The 12,970-nt window shown below is 53.9% G+C and overlaps 1 protein-coding gene across 4 annotated transcripts in view; it reads right to left on the reverse strand.

The window, feature by feature from the left end:
- Positions 1 to 12,970, reverse strand: part of CD276 (CD276 molecule) — a 33,532-nt gene that overhangs the window by 3,668 nt on the left and 16,894 nt on the right. For all 4 annotated transcript variants that reach the window (XM_025296173.3, XM_025296174.3, XM_025296175.3 and 1 more), the window contains exons 2-8: positions 10,059 to 10,185; positions 7,151 to 7,492; positions 6,661 to 6,975; positions 5,725 to 6,063; positions 5,275 to 5,571; positions 1,185 to 1,319; positions 428 to 469 (exon numbers count right to left, since the gene is read on the reverse strand). In XM_025296173.3, the coding sequence (XP_025151958.2) occupies positions 428 to 469; positions 1,185 to 1,319; positions 5,275 to 5,571; positions 5,725 to 6,063; positions 6,661 to 6,975; positions 7,151 to 7,492; positions 10,059 to 10,131 (1,543 nt within the window). In that variant the 5' untranslated portion in view covers positions 10,132 to 10,185. The remainder of the gene's footprint in view (positions 1 to 427; positions 470 to 1,184; positions 1,320 to 5,274; positions 5,572 to 5,724; positions 6,064 to 6,660; positions 6,976 to 7,150; positions 7,493 to 10,058; positions 10,186 to 12,970) is intronic.

The following is a 12,970-nucleotide window of genomic DNA, read 5'->3' on the forward strand; positions in this document are numbered from 1 at the left end:
TGCAGGCCCCCGGCACAATATCAGGCCCTTAATATACATGATCTCATTTAACTCACACCACCCATGAAAGGAGCAGCTAGGAGGAAACTGAGGCCCAGAGAGGCAAAGTGACTTGCTCGAGGCCACTCAGCTTATATGAGCTGGGTCTGGAACCCAGCCTGCCCTGCTTGCCGAGCCAGGTCCTTCAGGGTGGAGTGGCCCTGGGAGGTGGTAAAGGTAGACAGGAGAAACGAAGCAGCAGCTGGGAGACCTGCCTCCAGGTCTACTGCTGAGCAAAGACCAGACTCACCTAGGCTGGGAGGCCTCAGTCCACGGGACACATTTCATTCAAACCTTCAAGTAAATGGGGCCACTCCAGACCTTGGGGTCCCCGCCCCATCCCTGCATCCGTCCTCAGCCAACAGAGTCCCTCTGGGTTCAGACTTACCCGTCTTGGATCCTTCTCCATCCCCATCGTGATCCTCAGCTCCTGGGAACAGAAACTTCCTCAGCCCTACCCACCTTCATCACTGACCTGCTCCTGGGAGTGCAGGAGGCAGGCGGATGGGGCTGAGCAGGCCTGGCCTGTGCCAGGATGAGAGGGACCCCAGGCAGGAGCCCACCACTCACCTGGCCAAGGACTATCCACTCACTCACCCACGCACCACTCACCAGAGTCGACTTCCCTACCAGGGCCAAACCACCTACCTATCAATGTCGACTTACCACCTACCAATCACCAAGTCAACCCACAGAGACCCCAGCAAAAGCAGCTGCTTCAGACACTGTCCACTCTAAGGATGACGCAGCCTCTCACAGTGACACACAAACCCACAAGGCAGTCACGCCTGCGTGGCTCGATCTCCACGTGCTCTCACTCACAGACACACTCACGTGACTTACGCTCTCACAGTCACACACAGACACGTTCATCCCTCTGTTACACATCCACTACTCGCTCCTAGTCACACTCACACCCACCGTGCATTTCTGCACTCTCACCCTGCATGTCTGCACACTCACGGGCAGGCTCACACGTCTTTAAACACACGGGATCTGTTCAGCCTCCAGATCACACATATACACACACAATGTAGCTGCATTTGCACACACATTCATTCTGTCACTGGAAAGTGACACTCCTGTTGATGTCATGGACACACCAACATACCCGGAGACACATGCACACAGCCTCTCTCGCTTACCTGCATCCTCCTCCTCGCAGCTCTGTTTGATCTTTCTCCAGCACACGAAGGCCAGGGCTACCAGCAGTGCGACAAGGCAGATGGAGAGCCCCACGGTCACCCACAGGGCCTCGGGGGGGAACGTCATGGGCTGTCCTGGGAGGGCAGGCGGGGAGAATGGGGAGAGACTGTCATGCCTGACCCCCAGTGGCCCTGAGGACAACCCCCCTGACTCCAGAGTGTGAACAGGGGGCTCCTACCCTCAGGGGGCCCCCACACCATGAACTGAGCTTACATAAGCTCCTGTGCCCCTTCCTCCCACATCCACAAACCTTCCAAAGCCTGACACAGCTGGGATTGCCATGGGCAGGCCTCAACCTGGGAGGGTTGAAGAATCTGTGGCCCAAGATGCTCAAGAACCTTCTATGGCTCCCTACTGACATGAAAATAGTGCTTCAAGCTTCTTTGTAATGCCATTCTCCGTAGAGATGACTGACTGCTCCCAGCCCCTGCACCACTGCTCTCGGTTTCCTCTCCCTGAAAAGTGCTCCCTCACTCTCCACCTGGCTTATGATTCCTCCTCAGGAAGCCCCCCTTTCTCCCCCAGCCCCACCTGGTGATATTCTCCATCTTACAGATCAGGAGTTGGCAAACCACAGTCCATGGGCCAAATCTGGCCCGTGGCCTGTTTTTGTACAACCCAAGAGCTAATAATAGTTTTACATTTGTAAAGGGTTACCAAAAAAAGGAAAGACAGCAGCAGCAGCAACAGAGATGGTATGTGGCCCACAAAACCTAAAATACATATACATCCAGCCTTTGACAGAAAATGTGTGCAGATTCCCACATAAAGATGAGGGTGGACACAGAGGGCACCCAAGTACAGGTTTACCCCTGAGAAGGAGACTTGCCAGGGGAATAGTGCTGTGAAACGCTGAGGGCCCTCCTGTTGGCAGTCTCAGGGCAGAGGGAAGGAGCTGAGCTGCCCTCGGCTGAGTAAGGACCCACAGCTGTGCTGAGTGCACTATCCTCCAGCCCAGCCCCAGGATCCACGTGGGGTCCTGGGCAGAGGCCTTGGGGGCAACAAATCTAACAAAAGCTCCTGCAGAAGATGCCATCAGAGCAAAGAGCAGTGCCATCAACCCTCAGGCAATGGAGGCCTTAACACTGATATGGGGATTTGCGGCCAGGGTCACTTCCAACAGGCATGGCCGGTTACACTGCTGCTCTGGATATCAGTAGCAAAGGGACCCATCACCCTGGGGAACAGGAGCAGAAGAGAAAGACAGCAGCTGACACAAGAGGACAGGCCAGCCAGTCCATGAAGCACATGGAAGGGACCCCTGGGAATCCAAAGCAGGGGAGGCTCCTGCAGGAAAGCATGGAGCAGACCACAGAAATGGGGCTCCTGCCCTGTCCAGCCCTGGGCTGGTGTTGGTACTTGGAGCACAGGTCTGACTTGCCTTCATCCCACCAGCCAAGGACAGAGCGGGGCTCAGACCTGCATCTTCAGACTCCACATCCAGGGCTTGCTTCACAAAGCCCCCTCCACATACAGCACATGCAACTAACCTCCAGCAGGTGCAGAGGGACCAGACCGGAGGACTCAAAGTCTGAGTCCCAGAACGTTTTCCAAGGCACAAAGCTGCCCGAAGCGAAATACAGGCCAAGGGCTCCAAAGTAGGGCAGACCTGCTCTCAGAAAAACAGGAGGCTGGGTGGTGGGGAGGAGAGGAAATTAGGCTGAGAGGCTAAAAGTTGGATTCTGGTTCATCTGCTCACTGCAGGATGCTGGAGCCAAGGTCCACAGACCCCCATGGATGAGTGCAGCGGGGCCACAAGCCCTCAAAACTTAAATGCAAATGACTGCATTTATCATGTATCCAGTTTTCAGAGAGGTGGCTAATCCCCAAAGAGTCAGAGCCACTGTGCTAGGCTGTGGCCTTGGGAAAGTTCTCTCTTCTCTCTGGCCTTCAGCTTCCTCATTTGTGAAATGAATGCACTTTAAATGCCAGCTACTACAATTTTTAATATTTTTCTCTCAGGTGGAGAAATGTCCGCACTGAGCAGCAGCAGGAAAGGAGGATAGTACCAGGAAGCACATGGAAGAAACCCCTGGGGATCCCAGGGTGGGGCTGCTGCAGAAAAGCAAGGAGCAGTGCCACAGAAACACCCAGGCGGAGGGGCTCCCACTATGCCCACCCCTCGGCTGGTGTTGGTGCCTGCAGCACAGGTCAGGCTTGTCCTCATTCTGCCAGTCAAGGACAGAGTGGGGTTTCAGACCTGCATCTTCAGGTATACGAGTATAATCGCATACTCACAAGCACTTTCTACACAGGGTGGCGAATAGCCAATCCAGTTCAGTGTGCAAATTATCATGAAGATCACCAATCCTTCAAGGTCCCCTCAACCCCACCTGTCCCTAGAGACTTCTCCTGAAACTGCAGCCCATTCTGATCACTCCCCGCTCCTCTGAAAACTTCACATTCTCTGTCAATCCTGCTGTAGCTAATATTTCTGATTCTCTCCTGTGGCTACATCAGACCATATGCTGACGTATCTAAAAGGTCAAGGAGACCCCATGGGACATCCAACAGCCCAGAGCAGTAACTACCCCACAGAAAGTACAGGCCTAGGGGTCTCCAGAAAGAGGGTGAAGTCAATCTTGGGGAGGGGGTGGGCAAAGGGAACAAAGCCTTGCCAGAAGAAAAACCGTGAAAGAGAAGGAGGAGGAATGAGCCTCAATTCCTAGAAGGCAAATGCGATGGACACTTGCAGAAGTGAAGGCCACGCAAGGTCCTTGCAAATGGGGCACAGGAAGACAGGAATGAGTCAGTGAAGCCTGAGGCTTGCGCAGAAACTGGTTATCGGGGATCAGGTCTTCTGTGGGCCGCAGGTCAGGTGGAAGTCATGGGAAAGAAATAGGAGAACCAGATGGACAGAAACTGCTGTCCTGATCCCATAGAATGCAGGGAAGTCCCTAGGAAAGGTCAGCTGTCCCTAGGGGAGGTACAGAGGAGCCAGAATGAGATCCAAATAAGGATGAAGACTGCCTCCCCCTGGCCTGAGTGTAGGTCTGAGCCCTCTTCACACCTCCAGGCACAAGGGGTACACACTGAGGTGGGCACTAAAGGAAGGCAAGTGTGGGCTAGGAGCCCAAAACTGTAGATTGAGGGAATTGCCCAAGGGGCAGCATTGATCTGGTGTTTGACCACATGGGGGCAGCAGAGAGAGCCCAGCCATTCCAAAGGCTGCCTGTGCTGTGTACTGTGGTTAGTTGCAACCCCAGGGACTGTAGCATGCCAGGCACCTCTGTCCATGGGGGTTCTCCAGGAGGGAATACTGGAGTGGGTTGCCGTGCCCTCTTCCAAGGGATCTTCTCAACCCAGGAATTGAACCCAGATCTCCTGCCTTGCAGGTGGATTCTTTACCAGTTGAGTTACCAGGGAAGTCCAAAGGCTGGCTGGGTCCAGTTTAATTCCATGGAGAACTGACATTGATGGAGTGAGGGGTCTGACCACCTGGAGAGGCCCAGCTGTCTCTCAGGGGCTCACAGTCAGATGGTGCCCAGCAACAGATGGTGACATAGCAACACCTTCTCAGCACTTGGAGAGGTTCCCGTAGGAAAGCACTCCAGACAGAGCTATGCCTTGTGGCTGCTCCAGAACTCCCTCCTGGAACACCTCCAGATTCCAGGCAGGTATTCAGTCCCCAAGTACCAACTAAGACACTCTTGCTGCTGCTGCTGCTGCTGCTAAGTCGCTTCAGTAGTGTCCGACTCTGTGCGACCCCATAGACGGCAGCCCACCAGGCTTCCCCATCCCTGCGATTCTCCAGGCAAGAACACTGGAGTGGGTTGCCATTTCCTTCTCCAATGCATGAAAGTGAAAAGTGTTAGGAGGGCAAATACTACAAATGATTCTCATTGTGCAATATAGCAAGTCCCTTAAGGACTGCTTGGGGGAGAATTTGAGACACGTGAAATGTAAAAAAAAAAAAAAAAAAAATTGTTAAGTTTGCTGACCACCCAAGCCTATCTGAATTCTGGCTCAAAGTCTAGATAAAAAGCGATGGTTCCTTCTATCCTTCCGCAGCTGCTCGTCGGCCCCTACCTGTGATGGTCACCGAGCCGTGAGCGTCCTGCTGCAGCACGGGGTTGCGCACCAGGCAGCTGTAGGTACCATTAGCGCCCAGCACCACCCTCAGCACACTGTGCACGTCGAACAAGCCCTGTTCGTTAGCCATCTGCGACGTGGTTACGTTGCCGGTCAAGGGCGCACCCTGTCCATCCTGCCACAACACTTCGGCCTCGGGGTAGCCCCGGTAGCTGGAGCACGTGATGGTCACCGTGTCCCCAGGCCTCAGGTCCTTGTTGGGCTCCAGGGTCATGCTGGGTTTTGAGTAGGGGGCTGGAGGGAAGCAGAGGGTAGAGGGCAGAGGTCAGGTAAGGCAAGGGCAGTGAGATACAGTGGAGGGAAAGAGCGCCCGGGGCAGTGGGTAAAGGGCTGCAGGAAGTAGGAGGGGCGTGCCAAGGGGAGGGCGCCCCCTTTCGCGGCTCTCACCTGCCACCTGCAGGCTGACCGCGGCGCTGCCGAAGTCCCGGATGCTCACGAAGCAGGTGAAGCTGCCCTCATCAGCCACGCGCACGCGCTGTAGCCTCAGGGACGCATTGCCCTGAGCCAGCAGGTCTGGGAAGAGCGCTGTGCGGTTGGCGTAGGCGCTGCCCTGGTCGCGGCCCTCGGCGAAGCTGTGCACCAGCTGTTTGGTGTCTGTCAGCTGCCAGATGAGGTTGAGCTGTGCCAGGCTGAAGCCGGGCTCGGTCGAGAAGGAGCAGCGCAGGGTGGCATCGGTGCCCACGAGGGCCACCACGGGGTCTTCCGGAACCTGGACTTCTACTGCACCTGAGGGCGAGGTTGGAGCGGCACGGCAGTAAGGAGGGGTGGGGACACTCGGCTACCACCGCACTGCCTCCCGTATCTCCTCCATCGACCCCCAGGTCCCATGCCATCTTCCCATTTTCTCCCCAGACCTAAAAACAGATTGAGTCTCAGCACTTCCAGACGTGTCCCTAATCGTCTGACAAGAATCACAGCAGCTTGGCCTTGGCCTGACAAGGTCCATCTCCCTGGGGGACCTGGCCTGGGGCAGCCTGCAGCGCTAGCAAAACTCTCCTCTCCGCCAGGACCCATTTCCCTCTCCTATCTTCCGACTCTCTTCTGAGATCTGAATGCTTCTCCACTCCTTTCACAGGTTTCCAGAGCCCTGGAGTCAGGAGACCCAGAGAGCTGAGAGGACCTGTGATCATCACCCTCACCTACTCCTGCCACAGTAAGCTTTCCCTCTATGCAACCTGTTTCTGTTATTATTATTAGGCGTCTCACTGTTCTGGGAGACTGAAGGTAAGGAGCTAGATTCAGATACTATGATCACTGGAGATTGTACCAACTCCCCGCCCCTGTCCCCCACCCAAGGGACATTTAAGAAAACAAAAGAAAAACCTGCGGGGTTCCTATGGGGCGTGATGGTGACCGAGCCGTGAGCGTCCTGCTGCAGCACGGGGTTGCGCACCAGGCAGCTGTAGGTACCATTAGCGCCCAGCACCACCCTCAGCACACTGTGCACGTCGAACAAGCCCTGTTCGTTGGCCATCTGCGACGTGGTTACGTTGCCGGTCAAGGGCGCACCCTGTCCATCCTGCCACAACACTTCGGCCTTGGGGTAGCCCTGGTAGCTGGAGCACGTGATGGTCACCGTGTCCCCAGGCCTCAGGTCCTTGTTGGGCTCCAGGGTCATGCTGGGTTTTGAGTAGGGGGCTGGAGGGGAGCAGAGGGTAGAAGGCAGAGAGGTCAGGTAAGGCAAGGGCAGTGGGATACAGTGGAGGGAAAGAGCGCTGTGAAGACAAGGGTCAGCACTGGGGCAGTGGGTAAAGGGCTGCAGGAAGTAGGAGGGGCGTGCCAAGGGGAGGACGCCCCCTTTCGCGGCTCTCACCTGCCACCTGCAGGCTGACCGCGGCGCTGCCGAAGTCCCGGATGCTCACGAAGCAGGTGAAGCTGCCCTCATCAGCCACGCGCACGCGCTGTAGCCTCAGGGACGCATTGCCCTGAGCCAGCAGGTCTGGGAAGAGCGCTGTGCGGTTGGCGTAGGCGCTGCCCTGGTCGCGGCCCTCGGCGAAGCTGTGCACCAGCTGTTTGGTGTCTGTCAGCTGCCAGATGAGGTTGAGCTGTGCCAGGCTGAAGCCGGGCTCGGTCGAGAAGGAGCAGCGCAGGGTGGTGTCGGTGCCCACGAGGGCCACCACGGGGTCTTCCGGAACCTGGACTTCCACCGCGGCCCCTGAGGGTGGGGTTGGTGAGGTGGGACGGTGAGAAGAGGGTGAGACACTTGTGACCTCCCTAGTTCCCCTCCCCTTCCAAGTTAACTTCAGGCCCTGTCCACTCCTTTTTTAAGGGCTGAGGAGAGATGCTTTTGAACTGTGGTGTTGGAGAAGACTCTTGAGAGTCCCTTGGACTGCAAGGAGATCCAACCAGTCCATTCTGAAGATCAGCCTTGGGTGTTCTTTGGAAGGAATGATGCTAAAGCTGAAACTCCAGTTTTTTGGCCACCTCATGCGAAGAGTTGACTCATTGGAAAAGACTCTGATGCTGGGAGGGATTGGGGGCAGGAGGAGAAAGGGACGACAGGATGAGATGCCTGGATGGCATCACCGACTCGATGGATGTGAGTCTGAGTGAACTCCGGGAGATGGTGATGGACAGGGAGGCCTGGCGTGCTGCGATTCACGGGGTCGCAAAGGGTCGGACACGACTGAGCGACTGAACTGAACTGAACTGAGGAGAGTTTATTACTTGTGGTGCTAGTTCAGCCAACAAGAACATAGTAAGTATATACTATGCCAAGGTTAAGAGTTAGGAATGCCACAGAGAACAACACCAAGGTCACACCTCTGAAGAGCTTAAATTTTAGTGGGAGATAGAGACAAACTAGCACACAAATTCTTGGTAGCATGTGATCTTGGTAGCATGAGTATGAAGGAAGAAAGAAGCCAATGGATAGAAAGTAAAGATGTAGTTTTTTAAAAAATCTGGCAGGTGCATCACACCTGTCTGTGCTGGCTGCATTTCCCAAGTATACACTATTTTTATAAATTGTGAAAAGAAAATCTAAACAATAATATGCACCAAAATGCTATTAGTGGTTTTCTCTGGATGAGAATCACAAGTTCTTTTTCTTTTCCTCAACAAACATAATTAGTTTTTATGCAAGAAAGAAAGATTACCCATGCATTTAAATATGGTGGTGAACCACATTCTCCATAAAGAGATACTAAGCTGAGATTGAAAGGGAATGAAAAAAGAGTCTGATATAGTCAGAGAAAAGCCCCCTAGGGCAGGTTGCCCTGTTCCCACCCCTGCCCTCTTTCCTGTGGGTTTACTCTGCAGCCTCCCACCCAGTCACCTCTGCCTCCAGTCCAGCTCTTCTTTTAGAGCCCTGGGAAGTTAGGTAGGGGTTCCTGACAGCTTTTCTTTTGGTGATATGTGCCCCCTAGCCTGGCACTGCCATTCTTGGACAATGGTTACGATAAGTGTGTGCTCTGGGCACCAGCAAAGGAGGCACACTCAGAAAGTGTGGAGACCAGTCTTGAAACAAAGCTAGCTGAATATAGCACTCATTAAAGTTTTCTCACATTTTGAAAAATAGCATTTTATAGTTAGTATTTTCATTGTGAATTACATACAGGGAGGTGGTATCATTGTCTTTGGGCTTCCCTGGTGGCTCAGACAGTCAAGAATCTGCCTGCAATGCAGGAGACCCAGGTTTAATCCCTGGGTCAGAAAGATCCCCTGGAGGAGGAAATGGCAACCTATTCCAGTTTTCTTGCCTGGAGAATTCCATGGACAGAGGCGCCCAGCGGGCTGCAGTCCATGGGGTCACAGAGAGTCAGACACAGCTGAGCAATTAACACACACACACCCATCATCATCATCTTTGCAGTGTGTGATGATCTCTAAAGGCCTTAAGCTGTCACTGGATCTCCTGCCAGGCTGCCAGGCACCACAGGCCAGATCTCCAGTTGGAGACCAAAAGGGTGCCCCTTGTATGGGGACATTTGGGGGATGAAACCTGAGGAGTCACCCAAAGCCCTTTCTCTAGAGAAATCAACGTACTGCTGGGTAAAGCGGTGCTTCCTTCTTTTGACCACCAGATGGCACCAGACATTCAGCTTTGTCTTCCCCCTTGGGGGAGGACGTCTCTCCCTCTGAGCAGATTAGGATTTGAAATATGATGGTGTTGTCATTAAAGTAGGTGCCATTATTGAAAGCCAACTCTGTGCCAAGAACTGTGTGGGAAGACTTATATCCTTTATTCAACATGGTTATTTAGCACCTGCTATGTGGCTGGCATTAATCCTGGCCCTAGGGATACATTCTGCTCTTTGAGCGGAGCAGGCAATAAGCAAGTAAACATATAATATGTCAGGTGGAGATTAGTGTTGGGAAGAAGCATAAAGTAAGGCCAGCAAAAGGGAGGGAAGAGGTGTTATTCTATACACAGTAGCCTGGGCAAGGTGACATTTGGGCAATGGCTTAAATAAAATATGGGATCGAGTCATGCAGACATGTGGAGGGAGAAAGTTTTAGGCAGATGCAACAGTATGTGCAAAGGCCCTTGGGAGGGAGCACACGTGTGTTTGAGAAACAGCCTTATCACATTTAGTGCTCACGTTACTATTTTACAGAAGAGAAAACAGAGGCTAAGAAATGTCAAGTAAGGTGGATCCCAAGGTAGGAATGAGGTGGACAGGGCACAGAGGAGATTTGGAGGCAGTTAGCCAAAAGCTTCCCAGCCCTGCCAGACAGAGAGGCCTCAAGGCCCCAAGGTCCCAAACTGCTCCCCTCACCTGTGAGGCAGAACCACAGCACTCCCAGGGCGGGGGCCACACTCACACCCGTGCTGCTCGGTCCACACAGCATCTTCTCACCAGGCAGCTGACAGCTGGGCTCTCCGTGATGGAAGGCTGCCCCTGCCTGTGAGGAAGAGGAAGTGAAGCTTCTGTCTCAAAAGGTCCTTACCGAGCCCTCTCTCTCACCTCATCTCCCCTGGACCAGCCTGGTAGAAGGCTGCAACAGCCCACTGGGAGGTCCTCCTTCCCACACCCTACAGGGCTCCTGGCTGAGGGATATTTTGAGAGATGCTGGCAGGAGGGGATTGAGTCACTGGGGAGGCTGGATCAGGGGAGGCAGGGCAGCAGGCAGTCAGGATCCACCCCTTCTAAGATACTGATATGCAAACAAAAGATAGGAGAGGCAAGGCCAAGAATAGGCAAGCCTGGCCTGCTCAGGGCAATGCAAGTATGTACACAGATCAGTTTGGCTCAGCTGGTAGGGGAGAATAAGGCTTAGAGATCGGCTAAGACATTATTTTGCTGACAAAGGTCCGTATAGTCAAAGCTATGGTTTTTCCAGTGGTCATGTATGGATGTGAGAGTTGGACCATAAAGAAGGCTGACCACCGAAGAATTGATGCTTTTGAATTATGGTGCTGGAGAAGACTCTTGAGAGTCCCGTGGACTGCAAGGAGATCAAACCAGTCAATCCTAAAGGAAATCAGTCCTGAATATTCATTGGAGGACTGATGCTCAAGCTCCAATACTTTGGCCACCTGATGTGAAGAGCTGACTCATTGGAAAAGACCCTGACACTGGGAAAGATTGAGGGCAGGAGGAGAAGGGGATGACAGAGAATGAGATAGTTGGATGGCATCACTGACTCAGTGGACATGAGTTTGAGCAAACTGCAGAAGATAGTGAAAGACAAGAAAGCCTGGCGTGCTATAGTCCATGGGGTCACAAAAAGTTGGACACAACTTAGCGACTGAACGTGACAAGAGGTCAGAAGCTTATCCTGAAGGCAGCTGGGAGCCACTGAAGGTTCTGGAATAAAAGAAAGGATATGGTCAGAGCTGTGTTTCATAAAGATTACACTGACAGTATCTGCAGGATAAATGAGAAGAGTTGGACAGAAAAGACAAAGCAGGTCTGGGGGAACGTGACAGCATGAAGGACAGGGGAGCTAGGCGGGGAGCAGTCGGGGTGGCCGTGGTCTGAGCCTAGGGAGCAGGCGGAGCATTCACGCAGACAGAGAACAGGGAAGGGTTTAGTGTAGGCTGTGTGCAGTGAAAGGTGTTTGTGCAGGAACTTCCTGGCGAGACTTCTCAAGGCGGCCCGGTGAATGAGTGTGGGGCTCAAGGAAAAGGACATAGGCTAGTTTAACATGCATATACTGAGTGCCCAAGACCAAGGAGAAGCGGAAGTGGCCTGTTCTGAGACTGACCCCCGCCCCCGGACCGGAATCAGGATTGAGTGGGGTATTTCTGTGACCTCCCAGGTCCAGCCCTGCTCCCAGTCCCTGGCTTCCTCCCACCCCAGCCCCAGTGCTGTCTGCCTTTCCCCAGGTCTCACAGCTGCTGCCTGATTGTCACATCCTGCCCAAGCCATGTGTCAACAGGGTCAATTTATGCTATTCAATACAATTTGACAAAAATAGAAAAGGTTTCACATTGCTCAGACCACCCAGGGAGCCAGGCTGCCTGACTTGGTCCCATTTTGCAAGAGGAAAAAAAAATTAAAGCCCAGATAAGTGAGGGGACTTCATACTTTGCACAAAGTTGAGAAGGGTTTGCATTCTCCACCTCCGCCACACCTCTCTGCCCTTTCAGGGAGCAAATGGCATCAATAGTCGAGTCGTGAGCATCAGTTTCAGTCGCACAGTCTCAACCCTCCCAATCCCAGCCAAGCACCGCTCGCCTCTCCCCGCTCCCCCACACCCAGCAGCTGAGCTGAGGGAGTCCCTTAGCCAAGCTGGGTGCATCCTGCGCCGCCCCCGCCCCCCCACCGCCACCTCCCAGCTGTCCACAGTGGGGAAGCCCTGAGCAGCCACTTCCTTCCGAGCCAGTTCCGGTCCAAACCTGGCGGCTTCAAAGCCTTTCCGCCTGCTGAGTCAGCAGCCTTCAAGGTCCATTCATAAAGGCACCCTTGGCAGGCACCACATCATGCCTACAAGGGCCACCACAGACTGAAGGGAAATGCTCGCAGGCAGTGGCCGGCCATTCCTGCCCATCTGCTGAGGGAATCACAGAGACTAAGGATTAAGGAGCTCTCATTTACCCCAAGACAGAACCAAGGCCTGTCCTTCCTGGGTCTCCCTCACTCTTCCCACTGCTGCCCATGCCTACCATCTCCCATCCTGACCTCGGCAGCCAGCACTCCTGTGATCCTCCCGTGACTCTCCACTCCGCCCCTGCCCACCCCACACTCTGCGTGTCTCCTCTTAGGACCTGATGCAGGAATCTGCTCACATCTTTCCTCTACAAGGCCCTCACATGGTTCCCCATTTACCACCGGAATAAACGCACACCACTCTGCCTGGCTCTCAAGCCTTTTCTGATGACTATCTCCTCCATTCATCAAGCTAATTCCTACTGCTGCTGCTGGGTTTACTTGCCAGGGTTGCTTGGACTGGCTGCTACCTCCATGAATGTGGGTCTCCCGATCTAATCAGGTTCCCCAAGGGCCGAGCTGTCCTTCCCTCCTGAGGAAGGTGAGGGTTCCCGGGGGGTAGGGGAGGTGGTCAATCAGTTCAGTCTCTCAGTCACGTCTGACTCTTTGTGACTCCGTGGACTACAGCACACCAGGCTTCCCTGTCGCATCGAGTCAGTGATGCCATCCAACCATCTCATCCTCTGTCCTCCCCTTCTCCTCCTGCCTTCAATCTTTCCAAGGGTTGGATTTGCTCCCTTCAACTCCTTTCCTAG

Source organism: Bubalus bubalis, chromosome 11 (assembly GCF_019923935.1).
Source record: "Bubalus bubalis isolate 160015118507 breed Murrah chromosome 11, NDDB_SH_1, whole genome shotgun sequence".
NCBI lineage: Eukaryota > Metazoa > Chordata > Mammalia > Artiodactyla > Bovidae > Bubalus > Bubalus bubalis.